The 23,681-nt window shown below is 38.5% G+C and overlaps 1 protein-coding gene across 1 annotated transcript in view; it reads left to right on the forward strand.

Annotated features, from left to right (window-relative positions):
• camta1a (calmodulin binding transcription activator 1a) overlaps positions 1-23,681 on the forward strand; it is a 439,941-nt gene that overhangs the window by 272,955 nt on the left and 143,305 nt on the right. Inside the window, 1 exon segment of the mRNA XM_084428326.1 lies at positions 19,230-19,365. Within this exon segment, the coding sequence (XP_084284452.1) occupies positions 19,230-19,365 (136 nt within the window).

Here is a 23,681-nt window from a genome sequence, read left to right on the forward strand (position 1 = left end):
TAGAAAGAGCCAGCCAGGCTAACAGCGGTTCACATAGATTCAACAGGCAATCATAAAGAACAATGGGAAGAGAAGAGGATAGTGGCCAATGGCTTTGGTTTTCTCAATTGTTTTGGCTTCAGGACCTAATTTTTAACTTAATATCTGACCCAAGAAAGTACCAACAATTGTTTATTCTACAAAATTATTTAAAAAAAAATGTTGCCCTCATGTCGTTCCAAACTTGTAAGACTTCGGAACACAAATGAAGATCTTTTTGATGAAATCTGAGAGCTTTCTGTCCCTCCATTGGCTGCTACACAACTGAAACGTTGACGCTTCAAAAAGCTCATAAAGAGATCGTAAAAGTAATCCATATGATATGAGCAGTTTAGTTCAAATTTTCTGAAGAGACTCGATCGCTTTATATTATGACCAGATTGAATTAAGACTTTTATTCAAATATAAACATTTATCAACGTAAGCTCAAGCATCTTCGTTTGAAATGCGAGAACCAATGAGGTTTATTCTCGTGTGTTACGCAGCACATTTGAGCTTCAGCAAGAGGTTTTTTTCTCAAACGTCAAGCAGGTTGAACTTCCGTTTATGTTCGCTAATCAATCTTTACATGTGTATTTTCAGAATTTTTCTTTTTAGGTGAACTGTCCCTTTAAAGTTACAATGGTAGGACCAACAATGTGTTGAGTAGGAAAAATGGACAGTTTTGGTTTTTGAATGTCTCCTGTTTTAAAGGAGAACTCCGGTCAATTTTAACATTGAGCTCATTTTTTTGTACATTTGGAGTGCTGTCAATACAGAGAACAACGACAAAAATCGGTGTTGCCTACACCGAGTTATTCTATTTTAAAAATTTGCACCCTATTGACTTCAATGGGGCAAGTAGTAAGCCTGCTTTTTAGCCTCTTAACATCCTTTAAGTGTCATTACAAGTGCACAGAAAATGTGAGTGATTCCTTCCGAGTGAACACGGGTGGATCTGACTGCAGTAGATGTTAGAGATATTAATAAAAATGAAGTTAATTCAGCCAGCGCTCATACCTTTGTTTACATCCTGTTTTCGGTGGAAGGCCATAGTAATCGATTGTCGAGTTCACGCGCATAGGTTTAGTACCTATGATCACGCGCGTGAACTCGACAATCGACTACTATGGCCTTCCACCGAAAACAAGATGTAAACAAAGGTATGAGCGCTGGCTGAATTAACTTCATTTTTATTAATATCTCTAACATCTACTGCAGTCAGATCCACCCGTGTTCACTCGGAAGGAATCACTCACATTTTCTGTGCACTTGTAATGACACTTAAAGGATGTTAAGAGGCTAAAAAGCAGGCTTACTACTTGCCCCATTGAAGTCAACAGGGTGCAAATTTTAAAAATAGAATAACTCGGTGTAGGCAACACCGATTTTTGTCGTTGTTCTCTGTATTGACAGTACTCCAAATGTACAAAAAAATTAGCTCAATGTTAAAATTGACCGGAGTTCTCCTTTAAGGTCATGACCCGGCAGTGGAGAACCACTAGTCTAAGGCTCTAGACAGCCATCCACTTTCTCCACAGCCAGCAGCAGAAGTAGAGCCTGATCCCAGCCTGATTGATTACAGAAACACTGTGTTGTAGGGATCAGCATGCAGCAGTGCCAGGGATAAATTAGTGAAGGTCAATATTTGAATGTTTGACTTGTTTATACATAGTGATTTAGCAGATTAAGACAAAAAAACATTGCACATTTTCCCTAATATGTGTGATGAAGTGCTTTCTGCTCCAATCTGTCTCTCTGTCTGCTGACCACTTTCTTGTCTCTCCCTCCCTCCCTGTCTTTTGCTCAGGAGGATGGTTATTTATTATCACTATTTTTGGCACATCCTTTAATACTAATAATGTATAATGAAAAAAGGTTTAAATTAAATGTTGGTCCATTATACTGATGCATTATGGATTTTATCCCCTTTATGTTTATGTTGCTGTATCTGTTCAATACTGAAAATAACTATTTATATTATTTTTTATTTTTTAAACAGTTTTAATAAGCCACAGGAATTTTCTGTTATTAAAATGGTATATGCATAGCTGTACAGTATATGCTGTATGCATTAGGGGTGTAACGATACATCGATATGGATTGATGCATCGATATAACGTCTAACGATACGATGCATCGATTCCACACATAAAATATCGATATACACCTTTATTTTGACACTCTCCATATTCTCACGTAACATCCTTCCGCCAAAGCACACATTTTCGTTTACTCACCAACCATACTGTCTGCCGGTGTGTCTTTATAACGTTAATCTCCTCATCTGAAATAGACGCCTGACAAGACTGACTGAACCCTAAACAAGTTTTTTCACAAAAGCCGGTATTGTCCGCTGTCAAGGCATCGCGAGTTCATGTTTTACAGCAGAAACAGACAATCAGTCGCACCCTTGTTGGTGAACACTACACGATAAGTCCGTTTTAGCGACTCAGCGCGCAGTATTCAGGTCAGATGTCACTTCGAAAAGACGCACTAGCTAAAAGGAGTTTCGTCAAAGCTGACTAAAAGTGATCGAGGATGGATAATTTCAATGAACTTGATGAGCCCGTGATATCTTCTTCGGGGTGTAAAAGGAAAATAAAAGCTGAAACATTTTCACGGAACCTTACTAAAGCAGCACGTTTAGTGGTGAGGGAAAAGCTCCCTGTATTGCGTGTACGTTAATCACAACAATAACGTTTGTCAGGCGTCTATGTCAGCTGAGGAGATTAACGTTACAAAGATTAACCGAGTGTTGTATTGTATATCATAGCAATTACTTGGTTTTGTTTGACTCAGAAAGATGAAATGTGAATGTATCTGCTCTGCTCTGCTAAAAAAAAAAAAAGACTTATTAAACATATTAAACATAAACATATTAAAGCATACTTTCAATTAACTTTTATTTTGTAATTTACCTGTATTTTTTAAGTTATTATTATTATTATTAATCAAAACAACCCAGCTGCAGTTTGATTGATATTACTTGGAATGCACAATAATAATAAAAAACATGATTTATGAAAATGAACAAGAACGGAGTACTTGCAAATGACCTCTTCTGTTGTAAATGTCCCAATTGGGAGAGGGTGTGCAATTTTCAAAGAGTTTAATTAAACGTTCATGTTATATATTTTGGTTGCATTTGTGAGTTAATAAAAACATAACTGGTTGTATGAACATAATATCTAAATATCGATAGCCCTGAATCGTAATCGTATCGCAGAATTTTTGGAGGTATCGGCAAATATCGTATTGCTGGCTGAGAGAATCGATATCGTATCGTATCGTATCGTATCGTATCGTATCGTGATGAACTGTCCGATTTACACCCCTAGTATGCGTTCACAGGAGGTATACAGAAAAAAAAAAAACATAGCACTTGTGACAAAAGGTTCATTCAGTTTAATTTAATTTAAGGAAGCATGTCACTTTTGTCATTGTTCAACAAAAGAGTGAAAACTGAAATGACATACACATCATGATTTCCTTGTTTTCTTCAATAACAACTTGTAACTTTTTTTCACTGTTCAACAATTCTGTGATATAAAGCTGAAAGAAAATACTATTAATGTGTTTTTTCCACAGTGGTTTTTCAATGGAAATGCTTAACATAATGTTTTATCCATTATTCACCAGTTTAATGTGCCAACATTTAATCCATTTTTTTCCATTATTCATCAGCTTTATGTGCCAACAACGCTGATTAGCATTCATAGGCAGACTAAAAGATTATAATGTTGGAGGAGTGGTGTTTCTTGTTTAAAATTTTGGTCTGACTAGAACTTAACAGACTGCAAAAAAGTCAAAAGAAGGAGCGAACGGGTCAAAGTGACCCACAATGATACAGAGGACCCTATTTTAACGATCTAAGCGCATGGTCTAAAGTGCAGGGCACAAGTTCACTTAGGGCGTGTCCGAATCCACTTTTGCTAGTTTAACAACGGGAAAAATTGTCGGCGCGCCAGGTGCATGGTCTAAAAGGGTTGTCCCTATTCTCATAATTAGTAATGGGTGTGTTTTGGGATTTACGTGCGTTAAACCAATCAGAGTCTCATCTCCCATTCCCTTTAAATGCCAGTTGCGCTTGCACCATGGCAGATTCTACATGACGGATTTTGATAGTGGAAAGACCGAACGCGTCTCCAGAGCGCAAACAGAACTGCTCGTGCGCGAGGTAAAGCAGACCATCTACGGGACAAGCCGGATTCCACCATATCTTTATGTACACAAAAATTATATTTTACATTGTAATCCTTTTATTTTAAATATTTGGCATGTGTGCTGCTGTGCGTCCCTGTATGTTTAATAAGCAGAGTGTACCCGCACATTACTAACGTGCTCATTACAAAAAAAATATTGCGCCATTGACTTTAGACCAGGTTTCAGTTGGTCAATGGCGCAGTCTATTTCTGTTGCCTCAAAATAGCAACGCACCAACAATGCGTCAGAGCACACCTCGTTTTCAGACCAGCATGCCCATGGGCGCCCAAATGGGTGCAAATGCATTTGCTATTTAAACAATGTGGCGCATGTGGAAAATGATAACTGCGTCGGACTGAAACTAGCAAAAAACACTTGCGTCGCGCTTGGTGCTGCATTGCGCTGGGTGTAAGATAGGGCCCGGAGAGTTCAAGACGACAGCCGTACATGTGCTTTGTGTGCATGAGCCTGAAGGGCATGAGATGAAGAAATAAAGGGGGAAAAGTAATCCAGCTTGACTGCATTGAAGTTTGATCAGTTTTTACTGAAAGTAGAGAAATGGCTACACCAGACACCTGCAGAGCCGTATCTGAAGTCTAGCCACAGACAAACCTCCTACCAGGGTGTGTATGCTCCGACCGCTCAATCAAACCTCAGCTACCACCTTATGAATGACTCATCATTACTGTGTGCTTAAAGGCTCCGAGAGTTCAAGGCAATGCGGGGACAAGGCTGTCCCGCTGCTCCTCGCTCTGCTGGGCGTCAGGTGGAGGACAGGCGGCCGGCCTGCAGGAGAGGCTGACAGTGGCGGTCAGTGAGCCCTGGGGGAGAAGACGTCCTGCGGGGGGCAGATGGGGGTTCTGTGGCTCGCCGTCAGGACAGGTGGGCCGCTGTCACCCCATCCCAGCAAGCAGGTGGCCTCTTCCCCCCTGGAGGTCACCTTCACACACAGCAGTGTGAAACCTCCTTGCAATACCACTAACAAACACGCACACACAAACACATCATTATTATGACTAGGGGTCCCAGAGGTCTTTTCTTTTATATAAACACTGACTGATAAAGTTGCATTCTGACTCTCACAGCCAGCCAGGTCCATAACCAGTTCTCATAGAGTGCTGCAATGATGACAAATTTTTGTAAGCCAACCCGGAAGTTAGCATCATCCTGGTTCCTTCAACAAAAACCCAATAAGGTTTTTCCATTTGCTTTTGGATTATTGCTCTGTGACCAACAAACATGTATGATTTTTGCACGTTTTGTTTATCATGATAATCTTCTCAAAGAAGAACTTCTATGAAGCCTAAATACAATTGCCAGAAGTAAAAGGCTAAATGTAGGCTAAAAACAGACTACATATTCCGACAACGCTGTCATTATTTAAACAACTCCATCGACTCTCTTTATTTAAAAAACATTTTCCCCGAAAGTATGATTACCATATAGTTTGTAAAGACTGTGATTATAAACACAGCAAGGCTGTGAAAGTGGACTAGTGAGTAGATGAGTTTACCTGTTCGACATGATCATATTTAATGTCCTCGACAACATCCGTAGCAACCGCCTGTTTCAAGACAAGTAAAGCTTTTAAAAAATTAAACCGGAAGTGCTAAATGGTAACTCGTTTCCGAGGTTTGGCCTTCAAAAATACATCATCCCTGTAGCACTGTATTGTTTCCCGAAATACATGCACCATTGATCATCCCAGATCACACCGTCGCTTGCTCCTGTGACCAATAAAGCCTAATTAAAATAACAAAGTTCTGTCAATAAACCGGGAACAGTTGTATAATTACAGTGTGCGTGAGGACATCATAAGCAGGCAATGTCACGGCCCTAACGAAGGAAATAAATCGATTGCAACTAGACAAAGCGTTGCTTTACGATGCCCCTCTCCTCCAACACACAAAGGCAGTCATAAAATGCAGCCAGGGGAAAGTTTAATGACAGTCTTAAAGTGTCTGGCCCCCTTTGTCACTTTCACTGCCTTCCCCTCTACATGACAATGGGAATGGCATTCTCTTTGCTCTCAGTACTCAGCCTCATTAGTCGACTCTTTCCTTCTCTCGATCTCCAATTCTCGTCTGTTCTCCCTCTGGAGACAAGTGAGTGACAGGTTTCCCCCTTAAACTGTGCATTGCACTACTGACAGACATACACACATCTCTTGCACTAAACTAATTTGTGGCAGGAGCGAGATTTGCCATTCCCACAATGCTTCCACGAGTGTGCTTGATGGTGTGTGGAGCGCAGGGCTAAATGTCAAGGAAGGATGTTTAATTCCACAGCCCATGATTTCATCCAAAAACAACCATTTCCATCATTCAGCTGCTCAGATTTCAGGGCTGAGAATTCAGTCCAGGCTGGAGGAAAGCAAGCTTTCTCGCTCCCAGGCCAGAGGTGAAGATGCCAAGACCAAAGGCTGCATAAGGCCATCCAACTGCTGAGCTTGTGCTTCTGACGCAGGACACATCCTCGTTTCTCACTCGCGTATGCTGACTCTTTTCCAGCTCACATATTGGTTTATTTAAAGGGATAGTTCATTCCAAAATGAAATATTGTTATTATTTACTCACCCTCATTTCGTTCCAAACCTGTAGAACTTTTTTTCTTCTTCTTAAAACACAACAGGAGAAATGATGCAACTCGTACACTGTAAGTAATCTGAAGCCGTTTGATAGCTTTGTGTGAAAACTTCAGAAATTTCAGTGATAATCTTCCCCTTCAGTGAGCTGTTAGTTTAAGACCTGCTGTGCCTGAATCAGTGAGTCGTTGAGAACGACTCAGTCTGATTCATGAACAAATCATTCAGGCTGGTTTTGTGAACCGAATCAGACAATTCATGAATCAGATGTCACTCCTTTTTTCCAAGTACGTATGACTTCAAAAGTCTCGAAAAAATTGTTTCTTTTATGACACTTTATTATGCTTTTGTTGTTTTTAAAGCTTGAAAGCTCCAGACCCATTAATTGCACTGTAATTGCATGCAAAAGAGCGTATGGTACATTATTCAAACATATGGAAATATGTGACAATGAGTAAATGATACGAGAATCTAGCCCTTAAACAATCTAGAGAAGGCATCTCCGCACAGCTTCAGCTAGGGAGCCCATTGCCTGGTAGGCGTCTGTGTGTTTTTCCTCCACCAAGGAGACTTGAAACTCAAATTTGAGGGCTTCTCAGTGGGGCTGTTAAAATGTTCTTCTCTGTACTAGAGAGCTTTGATAGCACAACAGTGAACTCATTTGTTGAAAGTTAGATGGAGAGACGATGAAGGATACAGTATGAGGAAAGTTTCTTCAGTTTTTGTCACATGTCAGCATTGATTCTCTCTTAGAATATTTTGCAGAACACTCTATGGGGTGACTGAGGGTGTGACTGTTCTTCTTTCAGATGTAGTGATGTGTTACAGGAAAGTACAGAGGGAAATGAGTTTGAGATGCTATGTGTTTCTTTTATTATCTTAGGAATGTAATTACTGACAAAGTAATTATTATTATTTTGTTAACAACGAAGATGAAAAATGCATCATAGCAAGTAAGATATACGAAATTAACAATATGCTTCTCATGTATATATTGTATATGTATTATATACACTACCGTTCAAAAGTTAGGGGTCAGTAAGATCAGTAGTAGGTCAGTAGTATTTTTGAAAGAAGTCTCTTATGCTCACCAAGGCTGAAATTATTTGATCAATAATTAAGTTAAAAAAAGACTTACAATTTAAAATAAGTGTTTCTATTTTAATATATTTAAAAATTAAAATGTATTCCTGTAATGGAAAAGCTGAATTTTCAGCATGCAGCCAATACTCCAGTCTTTGTGTCAGTTCAGGTAAACCCTACTTTTTTGGGACAAAATATCCCCAGGAAATATCTGAAATCCTTGTCCTTGTGGAGATATTTTTAATCCCTATGTGGAAAACAGCTGACAAATCATACTAAGTAATGTTTTTTGAAAATCTAAAAATGCAAAAAGTTTTTTGTGATGGGTAGGTTTAGGGGTAGGGTTAGGATAATGGGAGTATAGAGATAATTTTTACAGTAGAACAGTTGTTAAATGTTCTATGTATTTTGTTGATAAATCTTATATGGCTATATTTAGTCCGCTCAATAGGTTTGTGTGTCTCCCTTTCTCTCCTTGTAGATCTCACAGTGATTTACATTTGTTCATCCTTGAAAAAATGGCTTTTGTTCTTATAGAACAATCCCACTATGTTCTTATACTGTTTGTGTGTTTGTTTGTTTGTGCACAAGTGAATTCTGAGACACTACTGACTGAGCTTTGATCCCTGATCTCCAATTAAGTGTGCATCTCTTGTGGGGCGTGCAGGAGGGCATGATTGATAGGTGAAAGGTGAGATAGACCCTTTGATTCGCTCTACCACCCAGACAGAGATACAACTCATCTGTAACTTCTCCAGATGACCTTAGACTCCAGACAGAAATGCACCATATCAGACAGTCTCTTATAAACAACCACACTCACTTGACCTAGCTACCAGACTGCTTCTTTCTTTCTTTCTTTCTTTCTTTCTTTCTTTCTTTCTTTCTTTCTTTCTTTCTTTCTTTCTTTCTTTCTTTCTTTCTTTCTTTCTTTCTTTCTTTCTTTCTTTCTTTCTTTCTTTCTTTCTTTCTTTCTTTTGTTCTCCTCACTTTTCTTGCAGCATTACATTACAGATGAATCATAAGGCCATCAATAGCTGGCTGTCTGAATGTGTATGGTGAGGGATCGATGGCTCTGGTCAGCAGTGTGGAATGGACACAGCTCTGGGTGGGTGAGTGAAGGCCATGCACAGGTGATCCATAAAGCCTAGTTTGACACTTGATCTAACTGGAGGCCAACGACCTGTCTGTTCTGTCATCAGTAATGTCGAGAATGTCTGAGACATTGGAATTTCTGCATTCAAGGCTGCATTTCAACTTCACTTTATATATTTACAGTGCTTCCACAACAGCACAATATATCCCTCAAACACTTGGTTCTAGTCTTTTTCTGATTCTTCTTCTGATTCTTCTCCCTTTTTGTCCTCCTTATTCTACTACTTCTTTTGCTTCTTCCTTTTTTCCTTTCTTCCCCTCCAGATTCTTCGTTTAATTCTTCTTCTTCTTACATAATCTGTACACAACTTCTTGATGGCCTCAGTTTCCTTTAAAACTCATTTGAATACGGCTCCTCCCTGTCTTTTAGTATGCGTTATTCAGCATGTTCAATCCGCAGAGCAGAGGACATGGTGTGTTCATTTATTGATATATGATCATGACACCTACATCTGTGCAGTCCTTTGTCATAAATACAGTTTACATAATGTGATACGGGAGCAATACAGGATGGTTTGTATGAGACTTTGTGACTTTTCCTACACTTGCTGTACTTCATACACTTCGGTTATAATACTCATTTTATAATAAATCCAAATGCAAAACAAGTGAAAAGAACTATAAAAGGCAGTGTAAATGTCAAATGATGAAATGTTATCTACTGGTTATTCCATGTCATTTTCATGTTAAAAGTGTTTGTTTTCCTCCAGGTGACAGAAATTGTTCACTAAAGCATGGCACATTTTCCATATTATCTCTATGAATGAAAATGAGAATTTTAGATCTTCTATAAAGTAAATTTTACTACACAACTGAAGAGCTAAAAAATAATAGTGTTTGAAAAATGATGTAAGATTTTTTTAACCGTGCCATTATTGTTTTTAATAAATAGAAAACAAAAAAGGAATGATCTAATATAGGACAGATTGAATTGCCAATCTAGACAATTACAGTAATATAGGGTGTGTCTGTATTTTTAATGAATATTAAAGAATATTAGCTGGTTAGTTAAAATGATTTGAAATTAAATCAGAATTCAGGGATTCAGGAAGTTTGTGAAGCTTGAAAAGTTTGTGAATCTAAAAAAAAAAAAGTTCTTGAAAATAAACATACATAGATACAGGTCCTATGCATACTAGCTTGCTTGATTTATGTTATTTGCGCGCATTTAATATATTTTTTCATCATTCCTTCATTGGGGGCTGAGCACTCCTAATATAAAAAAAATCATAGAATTGCCCCTGATTATAATATTTGCATATTGAATTGCAATTTACATTCTTTCTTATGTTGATTTGCATACTGATTTGCGGTTGGTGGTTCTTTCTTTATTATCTATTTAACCCTCTTTAACAATTTACATTCTGCAAAGACATATCGCATTGCATTTATTGTCATATACGTCCAGTAGAAAACAATTTACTTTAAACTTTAATGCCATTCTGTTGCTGCCATGCATGCACTGATATACAAATCTGGAAATAAAAAAATATATAAAAAAACACTCTTGTTTCACTAATGTCATGGTGTAATTTGAGGATAGGCAGTTGGCGCAGTGACTCACAGACCGCTCCAGTTTCTGTTATAGACCATCCTGGAAATAGAAATCTTGGTAATTGTGCATAAGGTACTAATGTATAACATGTCCACCAGAAAAGCATCAGAGAATGAGCATGTAGAGCGGGGAAGTCTATGTGAATATGTATTTTCCTCATTACTAAGCAGTCTTATGCATAATCAAATCAGCACCACAGAAATGTTGATAAAATTCTAGCCTATTCCAGATCTGTGAGGTATCCACTGCCATGGCAGTTTTAGATTTAATTGCAAGGCTATTCTTAGCAGGAGTGCAAAAAAAAGCTCTGGAGGGTTTAGATATTTGTGAGCTGCTACACGAAATTAGGCAGTAAGCAATTCCCACACACCCATGTTTTATTGATAGTACAAAGTATCCTCTTCACGAAATGTCATAATAAGTACCGGCTGTTGGAAATCAGACAGAAAACAGCATGCTCGGAGCAGATAGATCTCATTTACAAGAATCCCTCTAGCTATAAGCACTAAAACCACCCAAAAAAAACATGCAGTCTCAGTTCATTAAAATTAACAAATTACACTAAGCTAGTGCAGTGAGTTTGGAGATAGAAATATAATAATAATAAAAAAAAATGGATGTTTAGGGTTTTCAGTTTAACATGTTAATTTATGGTTTGGTTTGTATGGAAATTTGGAATTTTATATATTATCGGAAGTACCAGCTTCATGTTTTTCCCCCGTCAGAAGTTAGTGGACCATAAATAAATTAAAATATGTGGACTTCTATAGTTTTGTAATTCTTTTAAATTGTTTGCAATTAATTAAATTTGAATAACCATACATTTGTAAGTCGTACCCATGTACCATTTTATTGTCGCTGGTCCTTTGAGATCAAGAGTGCTCGGAGAGCATTTTGTGAAACAGTCATGAGAAATGAATTTGGTTCCCAGTGGGAGGTTCTGGACAGGGTGAGAGAGGCAAGTTTGAAGAATGAGGCCAATGTAGCGCCCACCACACACAGACACAGCCTCCCGAGCCACATCGACCAATGCTTTGATGCCAGCCTATTCTGTGATTTATTCATGCACGCCTGCCTGCTCTTCAAAAGCTTTAATTAAAGCTGGCTACAGCAGTGTCATTCCTCAACAGAGAGAACTGCCCAGCAGGCCTGCTCACTAACACATTGCACCACTGAACGGAGAACTGTGTAGTCCCGTCAACTATAGATCGCAACAATGACCGGATACTTTTTCAGTGGCCTTGGATATGGAAGTATGTTTCCCCATTCATTTCCTCCTTGGAGATTTCCCAAAAATGTACTTAATTATCAGCTCCCAGATTAATCACAACATGATTGAATTGTGTCATTTGCAATGCTTCATGGGTGTTTAACAACTTTTTTGACTGGTGAATCTATTGAGCTGCCCACATCAGGATTACAGGTAGCGTCGTTATGACTAGTTAAATGCCTGAAAGTTAAAATCACACTGACTTTATCACTTAACAATCTCATGGTAAATCTGACTTGAAATGTTTATACTTTATTGTTGATGGATGAACCAGTTCACTATGGAGAAACTGAATGGGAGTTTTACTTTGGAACCCAACCATTGCACACTATGATGTCATGACTATATGTTACCATTGCAATCTTCCGCTATCTTTCTGTATCTGTCTCTCTCAGATCTGAATATCAGCCATCCCATCATCAGTGACCATTCAGAACTCTCCTTCTGCATGGCTGTTTCGGTACAGATAAAAGCGCCAATCCCCTCCCCTCCATCATCTCTTATCCACCCCATAGGTCTCAGAGGGGCTAGACATTGTGCGAATCACTGTAATTTATATTCTTTTTAAATTGTCTCAGCTTTTTCCCATCATGATAACCATGCCTAGAACATCTGTTTTGTGCTGGAAGGGACGGGCATCGCTTCTCAGGCAATCAGATATGGCAGAGAGAGCAAGAATGTTTAAACTTACCTGCCAGAGAGGTCAGACACTGCATTCACTGTGTAACATTGCCTTCCCTGCATTCCTTGGTGTGATTTTGAGTGAATGTAGCTGAGGACATGACATACTTTTATAAACAAAACTGAATTTTGAACAGGCATTACTCCAGGCTGTAGTGTCACATTATCCTTCATAAATCATTGTATGCTGATTTGGTGCTCCAAAAAATGATTCTTATTATTATCATTTATTTGAAAGCATTTTTTTTTTTTACTTTTGATCAATTTCATTTATTTTAAAAAAATCTACTTTGAGCTGTAACACACACACACACACACACACACACACACACACACACACACACACATATATATATATATATATATATACACACACATATATATATATATATATATATATATATATATATATATACACACTGATGAGCCAAAACATTATAACTAGTCACAAGTGAAGTGAATATCGTTGATCATATATATATATATGAAGATTACTGCGCAAAGCAATATCCTCTCTGTTCAGTCCACTCCTAGTTTTCCTGGTAGTTCCTGGTTCATATAGCTCCAATGTGAGCTTTTTTCTTTTGCTTAAAAAATCTTAAAGGTAAATTTCCTACAGAATTTCTTTAAGAAAATAGTCGACCTCCAGGAGTCATAATTGACAAACTGTATAGGTCTGCACAGGCTTTATATTGAAACCTGAATAATTTATTTACCATTCAATATAATCTCAAACCTAAAGTTATACTGTAAGAACTGACCCAAGCCCAGGTCCCAGACCTCTAGCACCAGCACGTGGCACTGCAAAGGAAGTGGAATTGTATTTTGTAGAAAGTCCATGCCAGACTATGTATGTGTAAAAGGTTGTGATGCATCACTTTTCCTGAGGCTGTCATTATGACTTGGGGGTATGTTATGCCGAATGCTGATTCAGTATAGAGATTGACAGGGTGTGTTTTTCTCATATTTAGGCTGTGTACAGTATGTTGTTTTGTGAGTAAGCACCTGTGACTATCTGGGCATGCATCAGTATGTCATTTATATCCGGTCTTATGGTGCACATTATGTGTTAGCATGAGTGACTCTGTGTGTGTGTGTATCGGTATCCATGTTTGTATAAATGTCGGTTGGTGGTAGCTGGCCGTTAGAAGTGGTGTCTGAAAGCCTGATGGGTAATTGATGACAGCACATGCTCACTCCCTCCTGTGGAGCTTGGCTTCAGCCTGCTTACCTCCCTGATCTTCAAAAGCTCACTTGCTTTCTCTCTTACTTACACACACATACACTCACTGGTTGAAAGCAAAGAAAAACAACAAGTGTTGCATTAATCAAACGGCCTCTTCTTTCCAAGGGAATTGTAGCACTTTAGAGAAGCTGCCTGGTCTGCTCCTTTAGTAGCACTAGATCACCCAGCCAAACATTTCACCCTCTCTAATGCGTTTTGATGACTTTTCTTCAGCAGGAGTCACGCAATTATAATTCAGATGCTTCACTTTTGGATGTATCATGCTTAGAGCTATACAGCAGCCACAAATATATATTTGGACACTTAACAATGTATGAATGTCATTGCATTGGAGAAGAAAATATCAAACATGTATGAAATGTGCTATATAAATAAACTTGCCTTGCCTTGCCTTGCCTTGCCTTGCCAAACCAACCAAGTAGCACTGACTTTACACCAAGATAGCACGGGTGGCAAGCGCGCTTATAAAGTAAGAGACGCTGGCGCGACCACAACATTGTCCAACATCAAATGGCAAACGTAATGTAAGCGGAACGAAACTGAGCTACTCGTTATTGTGTGGTTGACGGACCGTTTATCAGTTTGGACCAGTGCAGCGCGAGCCGATCTTGATCAAGCGACACTGTTACTACACAGCACTAAGAGATCCAGTAAAGAAATCATTTGAATTCACCACTTAGGTAATAACATTGCTGCAAGATCTAGTGAGAAACATTCTCATTTCTCCATTATTAACGGATCAAACAGCGCGTGGAAACCAGGAGAAACATTGTGCCATGAATGAACTATCCAGTGTCCACAGATCTGCAACATTCACCATGGATTTACTGTAGTAACACTAACTGCAACCATGGAAGTTTGGCAGGAATAGTAGGCTATAATGCTTTCAAGTAACATTACGTCGGTTTTATTTTGACATTATGAATAAAATTGCTGCCCTCAAATGTTAATCTGAACTAAAATAAACCTTTGTTTATAACTACTACAATATTAGGCTACATTTCATTTTTTCCAAGGATCTGTTTTATATGCTCCTAAGAAGAGTCAATTATAGCTCCATCATTGCTCAAAGTAAAAAAAAATATATATATATATATATATATATATATATATATATATATATATATCATACTTTATTATGTTAGTTTTAATAAAAAAAATTAATCTCTGGCATTTCTTTCTTTTTGCTGTATCGCAAACGTACCGAACCGTGACACAAGTGTATCGTATTGAACCGAACCGTGAATTTTGTGAACCGTTACACCCCTAGTAACAATAGATACACAGTTCAGAATTAAAACAGAAAGTGTATCGCAGTGCTCACAAAATAGGAAAAAACCTTAGGAAAAACATGTGACCCCTTTAATCTAAATATGTGAATGCTATTAGCTTTGGTAAATGAAAGTTCTCTTGAGATTCTAGGTGAGCCCATGTGCAGATTGAAGGCCAAAGCTTTTTATTCTCTCAGCTAACCTGTTGAAACTGAATCACAGTAAGTTGTTCTGAATAAAGGCCTGCATGCACTTCCATATTAATCTGTCACGTTATGGCCTCTGAGACACATGGCCTTCTGTCATGGTGCCTTGATAACAGAGTAGTTGGCATTTCCCTGCAATATATAAATATGTATAATTCTGATAAGTGTAATTGAATAGCTTATGTACACAGAGGGTAAGACAGAAATCTCACAGGGATCACCCGCAGTCTGTCTCACACCCCAGAAAATGGCCGTGTACTCCTACAACTCCCTCAAATTGACCTACCAGCCTCACCCCAATTCCAAAATCTTTTTGATTGAGTTGGAAGAACCTTCACTCATACTTGTGTAAGACAAGAATCAATTATAAGATATTATTATTTGTTGTTTTATGTTTCACTCTGTAGGGACATTTATGGTGTCCATGGTCTCAGCAAACACTTTGGTTGGAGTGTCCTGTATTTCTTTGGGAATATTTTTTTCTGATATTAATGTGTGAAAATGCATAGCAAATGTTGTAGCATTCCCATTCAACTCAGTGCCAGTTGCTCGACGGGCATATGACGTCCCGGAAGTACAACATTTGAATTATCACTTTGTTGATTTATGTTCCTTTGCACACCGAAGTCATTTGTAGGTGCGTTATATAATAAGTCCAATATAAACTCCAAAATAAAAAGTATATTTCTCACAAACTTCTCAAACTTGCATCGTTACTAAATTTTATTAGCAACATTTTGGTTAAATCTACCTTCCTCAGCCTTACAAAACAAGCAAAATTATCAGCAAATAATCAAAAATAAAGCACAAACCTAATTCTACACACAAATGAACAATAACACTAATTCAGATTCTACAGGATTAACAAAAACATAAATAGATCTACATTACAAAAATATATACCATTACGGCTAAGCAGTAAACATTAAAAACAATTAAAAAGGTGTCTGCGGGATTTATAACTTTTCATGTTTATATTGGACAGTTTGTTTATTCAGAATAGATGATACCGGGTGATATAGTTACAGGAGGGGCTACATACACAGTCATGCTAACCAGCCATGTGCACATAAAATAAATGCAAACAGAATGAAAGGACACATCCTGTGAACAGACCCCCTTTCTTGTAAATAAGTAGACAAAATATATCTTTGCTATATGATATTGTGTGGGTGTTTTTTTTTTCTTCTTTTTTTTGTCTTCTTTTTTTTTTTTTGTCTTTAGAGTGAAATCTGATTATGTCTTTTTAACTCAATGTGCAAACTCTTACCTCCAGTGTCTTCCATTCCACTTCCTATCCTTGTATCTCAGGCTCATCCCACAGCAGGCATCACAGTGAGCAGATTAATGACTTAAACAGCGCCGACATGGTCCCAAGCTCACCAAGAAACCGAGAGAGAGAGAGAATGAATGCGGTGCAGCAGGAAGTCTTTCAGAATGACATTCACACAGAAGAGCCCAGCGAGTTGAATGAAAGCAGCATCAGGAAGAAGATGACATGATAGAATGGGAAACAAAGAGAGAGAGATAGGAGATGGGATTAGAAGCAGAATTAATTAGTGTTAAGGTCAGAACATGACAAATTGTGGTTTTAGAAAAAGGGGAATGAAAGTGAGATGGGCAAACAGACGTAGCAACTACCTATGGCACTTGACAAATCGGTTGAGGGAGAACGAGAGAGGATTGTGCATGACAGATTTTGACTGACATCTCTAATTAAAAGGTGCTGTCAGGGGCCACAGTGCAGGGAGAGAGGGGCCCCATCAGCCCCTGAGACTCGTCCCCGGAAATGATTGATGAGCAATTGCAAGATAAACAAGACGCCCCATGAGCTGAGCTGCAAACTGATGTATGCAGGATTATAAATAAATCTGCGCCAGAAAGAAATGATAAAATAAACAAGACAATGCAGGCAGACAATGATTTGCCGTTTCCAAAGAGGCAGGGCTGTTTGGGTCTGGGGGTGTGTGTGTGTGTGTGTGTGTGTGTGAGAGAGAATATATAATATGTTTTCTGCCATGCTGGGGTAAAGTGATAGCTGGCTAACAGACGCTAACAGCAGCTGGTTTCATGGCTGAGACTTTGCTGAAGCGCCTGAACTCCCACACTCCCAACTCGCATGCAACAAAACTGCAGCCTCCTGGGACCTAGCCAGACTCTGCCAGCTATAGATGCACCTTAATGCGTGCGCCTGTAGCTTTTTACTGAGCGTGCATGCCCTCACAGATGCCGTATGTGTGTGCGAACACACGGCCGAGTATAATGTGTGTTCTTGCGATGCCTCCTCGCTCTGCAGTTTTTAGTTGTTGGAAAACATGTGTACTGTCGTAAAGAGAAGCGAGCTGGGAGCTCTTCGGATACGTTCACCATATCATTATCAACCAAAGGGCAGTGGGATGGTAAAATGAGAATGAATTATGAATGGAAAGTTGAGGATGTTCTTGCGCATGTTTTCCCCACAGGATGCGCTTCACTGCTTATTTGCATCAGCAAGGCGCTGCTGGTCGTAGGCCTATATGAAATATATGGCTTTCTCTCTCTCAACAAACAAACAAAGCCAAGTTTGAGTACGTTTAAAGCTGACATGAGTAGAAAATTTACCCTATTTCAATACAGTTTGGCTACGTAACCTACAACAGGGGAATAAAAAATGCTGAATAGCTGTTTGGCTATTGGTTAACATAACCAGCACAATCTTAATACTCTTTCCTGGTCTTCAAGTGAACAGCTCATTAGTATATGTTATATTTGTATAGAAAAAAATGTGTGTCTTTTAACAAAATGCAATAGTGAGTTTCCAGTTTTGACCGACAAAGGCTGTGCAGATTACCATGCCGACCAGGTTATTGTTTTAACTCATAGTTAATAATTGTGCATAATAAGTTCAGGAACATGTATTAAGAAAATGCTGGTTAATGCTAACAAACAGCCATATCACTATTTATCATTTTTTATTTATTGTTTGTATAGATAGATAGATAGATAGATAGATAATTTTATGATTATGAATTTGGTAGCAAAATGCAGTGTAAAAGTGCACTGGCTTCATCAGCTTTCACATCCTGGTCAAAAAGGCTTCTCAAATGTCATTCCCAGCAGAGTTTCAATAGTCCACCACACATAGCAATACATTTGCATTCAGTGGAGATTAATTAAATATGGTTTTAGAATATGATAAATCTTTCACTTAAAAAAAAAAAAAATGTTTAGTTTAGTTGTGTGTTGTTGTTTTTTTGTTTTTTTTGAAAATGCATTAAAAAAATTAAAGAGAGGTCATTGAAATGATTATTTTCAGAAACATTTCTTTTTATTATCGGTGTTAAATACAGTTGTGCTTAATATGTTTGTGAAAACCTGTCAGGATTCTTTGATGAAAGATCAAAAGAACAGCGTTTATTTGAAATATAAATCTTTTGTAACATTGTCTTTGCTTTCTGAATAAAAGTATTAATTCCTTACTGACTCCAGACTTTTGAACTGTAGGGAAATAGCAACTCATTAAGTATATTCTAAAAAGCATATACTACATGTATATGCTTTCTGTTGTTTAAAAAGTGCTAAACATATTGCAAATTCTGCAAGGATTATGTACATGTATGAAGCAGAACTGTAAGTTACATTACAGAGGTAATATGGGTTTCAAATAGCATTTCATGGTAACTTCAAGGCTTTTTTGAACTCTGCATGGCCATGAACACCTGTATACAAGTCTGTGTGGCGTTAGTCACTGGTGCACTGCTGCTTCTCTCTCTGCCTTGAATCAGCCTTCTTTGTACTTCTGACGAAAACGTCCCTCAGCACTAAAATTTCTCTTCCTCTCCTCTCTCACCCCACCCAACCCCATCTCCTTTCTTTCTTTCTTTCTTTCTTTCTTTCTTTCTTTCTTTCTTTCTTTCTTTCTTTCTTTCTTTCATCCACCCCTTCTCTTTCCTTTTTCCTCATTTCTGGATCTAGGCCACAGAATGGGTCGATGATCCTCTACAATAGGAAGAAGGTGAAGTACAGAAAGGACGGCTACTGCTGGAAAAAAAGGAAAGATGGGAAGACCACGCGGGAGGATCACATGAAGCTCAAAGTACAGGGAGTGGAGGTGAGGCCGCTCGTCCGCACCGTAAAACACATCGACTCGCTTTGAAATCGTTCAGGTGCAAATAATGGGCGCACTTTAGAAAAGAAGCCCTATCGCTTGGACATGAGCTCCAATTCGGCTCCATCTTTTCTAGTCCACATGTGAGAAAGAAAAAATACACCTCAGCAGCCCGAGTTTAGTTTTCCCTTGATAGCAAACAAAATGGAAGCAATTGTTTGTACCTTATTAAGCTCAGGATGTTTGCTCTGCTCCAGAGTGCCGGCATTAATCTTCCCCCATGCTGGGAGCCACTGCCATCACAGGTAGACTGCAGGGCCCTTTTCTGCTTTTCCGCGCCCTGGCACGGCCCCGCTGTGTGTGTGAGAGTGCTCTTTGATTTATCTCCACTCATACACACATATACACATGCACCAAACAGCGTGGGTGCTGGATCCAGAGTTTTACTCTTTCGTTTTTTGGGGTTTGAACTGAGTATCTATCATTTTGTATGGTGTCCCCTGGATAGTTGAGTATGCTGAGGTCATGTGATGTTGTTTTGCATATCCAAGCCCAAACTCATGTTATACAGTCATATAGATGACAAAACACACACACAGAATATTTGATACACTTGCCAAGATGTGCATTATTCTCCGCTTGCTCTCTCTTCATGGAGCTCTCATTAGACAGTGAACAGACCTCACTTAACAACCAAATCGTTGCCAATCATTTTTTGGCAGTGTGTTTTCTCACAGCAGATGTTTCAGAGGAAGTTTTGAGTTTCTACAGATTATCCGTTAAATTCACCAGCTTTACCTCTTAGGTATAGTTCCAAAAAAAAATTCTCACTCATGTTGTCCAAACCAGTAGGATTTAGCTTTATACTAGATGTTTAACAGAATGATTGCGCTTTTCTTTTCCATACAGTGATGGGAACTTTCAAGCTCTAAAAATTGCAGAACGTCATCATAAAAGTAGTCTATACAACTCATGCTTAATATTGCATGTATTTTGGAGTCATATGTTAGGAAAAGGCCAAAAAATGTCTTGTACACTGTAAAAAAAAAGAAAGAAAAAAAGAAAGCTGTAAAAATTATTGGGAGTTTGTTTTAAAATGTTCTACTTCAAAATGTTTAATTCATTGTGGTACTTTCTATTTCTTTGTAATTATTGGTCAAATTTATTTGAAATTTCTGAGTGAAAATAATAAATCCAACAATTTTTTAAAAATTTTTTTTCTAATTCACTGAAAATGTTCAATTCTCATTCACAATTGTGCATATTCACACACATGTACTGTACAGTACAACACATGTAACAATCAATGAAATTTGGCATTATTTGAGATCATTTGTCTAATGACTTTTGATATATTCCTCACACAAAGCAAACAGACTATTTTTGTTGTTCTTTTGTGGTACTTTTTTGCGCTTTTTGGAGCTTGACAGCCCCTAGCCGTTGTTTTTGGCTTGAATGATTTTGCAAATCTCCTTTTGTGTCCAACAGAAGAAAGGAAGTCAGTCAGTAAATGATGACAGAATCTTCATTTTTGAGTGAACTGTTCCAGGACATTTGCAGAGGTAAAAGTTTCTCAACGCATCAGCCAGCAAAGTCTTGTTAAGTTCAGATATATGTAAGAAAAGCTGCAAGGATCTTTGTAGGAAAAGCTGCAAGGATCCCTGTCATGTCTGAAGTGTCCTCTGACCCTCACACACACTGACTATTGCTAAAAGAGCTTGTTTTAGCTGAGGTAACTCAGAGTTGAACTCACCCACTGAGCTTTAGAAACACTCAAACAAACCCCGCTCTCTCTCTCCCTTTCTCCCTGTCCCCTCTTCCTTTATATCTCTCAGCCAGGAACGCCTGCTTGCATCTGGCAGGCTTATTCTCTAACATGCCTCCATATGTTTTTTCTTGTGTAAATGGCTGTGGCTTACAGTGGGCTAATTTCAGAAGGATAGCAAGAAGGCTTTGGGTACTATGGTGGACTCAGCAGAAAATTGCATGTCTGGCAAGCAGAGAAAAAAAGAGTGCCCAGTGCAAACATTTCCTAGCTCAAAGCAGGCTTAAAGGGATACGGCAGAAAGAGATGTTCCAAGTTGTACTTTTTCCTGCAGTAAAATGTGACCACAGTTTTCTCTGGTCACCATTCGCTTTAAATGAATGCATAAAAAACGGTTGGACATTCTGATAAACATTTCAAGTTTTTTTCGTAATAAAAAATATTAAGCAGCACAACTTTTTTAAATAAAAAATTTAAATATATCAAAATAGAAAAAATATTTGATTGTTTTTTAATCAAATAAATTAAGCCTTACTGAGGATAATAGATTCCTCTAAAAAATTCCACAAAAAAACTTACCAACCCCAAACTTTGAAAGTGAAAGTGACATGTGAAGGCCAACCCATACTTATGCTCTGCATTTAAACCATCCAAGTTAGTGCACACACATTAGGAGCAGTGAGTAGTGAACACACACACACTGCAAACTGTACAGCAGTGGACAGTCATTTTGCTGTGGAGCCTGGGGAGCAATTGGGGTTTAGGTGCCTTGCTCAAGGGCACCTCAGTCATTTCTGCCGGTATTGAGAATCGAACCCGCAACCTTCGCGTTACCAGTCTGACTCTCTAACCATTAGGTCCATTAGGTCATGACTGCCCCCTAATGGCATAGATTCTGTATTTATTTCATAGCCTTCAATTTGCACCTTGTTTGAAGGACAACATTGGGCAGCAGATAAAATAAAATAAAAATTCTCAGTAAAAAAAAAAAAAAAAAAAAATTGTATCTACATAATTGAAGAAATAACATATTAATCGATTATGTTGATAATTATTGTTAGTTTTTATATATATATATTTAGCTATTTTTGAGTGGACTATCCCTTTAAGAAATCCCCTCTGTCTATTAAGAGCCTACAGTCAAATGACTGTCTCTCCATAGGTGAAGCATAATGAGGCATGCTGATCAGATGACTCCAGCAGTGAGTGGACTCCGACGGTTCTGTGTTTTTCTCCTCCTGCTATGAGCAACAGTATAATAGGGGAGCGGCCACTCAGTACGTCCTCCCAGCGCACCCCAGACTGGTGCGATCAATCAGAGCTGTGCTCTTCGGGATAATAACTTTGCCCTATCAGTCTGCCTCAGACCTGTTTACTGCAAACGCAAATAAATGACATGACCTTCACCTTCAGAACCGTTTCACTGAGGGCTTTTTCTCAAGGAGGGGTGTGTGATAGGTGTCATATTGTGTGGTCTATGTGTTTGAAACAAGGGCTGTCTCCTGGTTACAATACATGAATACTCCTTGAAGTGGCGACTGTGGTGGCTACCCAGCCTCCTTTGCTCGCTCTCTCTCTCTCTCTCTCTCTCTCTCTCTCTCCATAGAACAGATGAACCTTGAGTCCACAGTAAAACTCCTTGTTCCCTAAAATTGGAGCAAGACGTGTGTTACAGCATTAGTACTTAACAGGGCGTGAAATAGCAGCCTGGCTTCCTGACGTCTCCCCATCACTTCAGGTGAGAGTGTAGACGGTGAGATAGATGAGCATCCCCTCTTCCTCTTCTTACTCGTTCCCACAATGCAACAGGGCCACCTGAAAAAGGCATGTCCATTACTGGTTATCTAGTTTCTTTCCTGGATGTAGTTGACGTCTCCCTCTTCTGACCCTCAGATGCAAAGGCCTAATCAGGAAGTCAACCAGCCGTGATCCCAGCGCGTAGCAGACTCATCTATATTCCTAATAATTCCTGGCTACCTAACAGCTTTCAAGGATAGCTGTTTTGTCTTTCTATTACATGGCTTTTTAGCACCATCAATTCAAGGGGCGAATCTGATGAATAATGTTGCAGGAAAAGTGCTGAAAAGCTGAAAAGTTAAATGTGACATACACAGGTAGCTGATCTCAACTCTTTGTGTCTGTGCTGTACTAGCTGACTTGAGGGATCATCATAATTCTGTTGAGTTCAGTTTTTGTGCACTTTACAATGTACAGTTCCAAAGCAGCTTTACAGAAAATTGAGAAATAATCAGGAAAATAAAATAGTGCCTTAAAAGTGGAAAACTCCCTAGTATTTTAAATTAAATTAAATTAAATTAAATTAAATTAAATTAAATTTAATTAAATTTGTTTTGTTTTGTTTTGTTTTGGATTTGACATCAAGGGCTTAAAGGCCCTGATATACTCACGGCGAAGTTCTTTTTCGTTCTTCGTTTATGGTTAAAACTAAGTGTGACCAGCAGTATACTGTTAGTGAACATCCGACGCCGTCCACACTGCTGAGAGCGGCGTTTAGATGAATATGTAAATATGTGCTGCGCGCTTTCGTCTCAAT

This window comes from Rutilus rutilus, assembly GCF_951802725.1.
Source record: "Rutilus rutilus genome assembly, chromosome: 13".
Taxonomy (NCBI): domain Eukaryota; kingdom Metazoa; phylum Chordata; class Actinopteri; order Cypriniformes; family Leuciscidae; genus Rutilus; species Rutilus rutilus.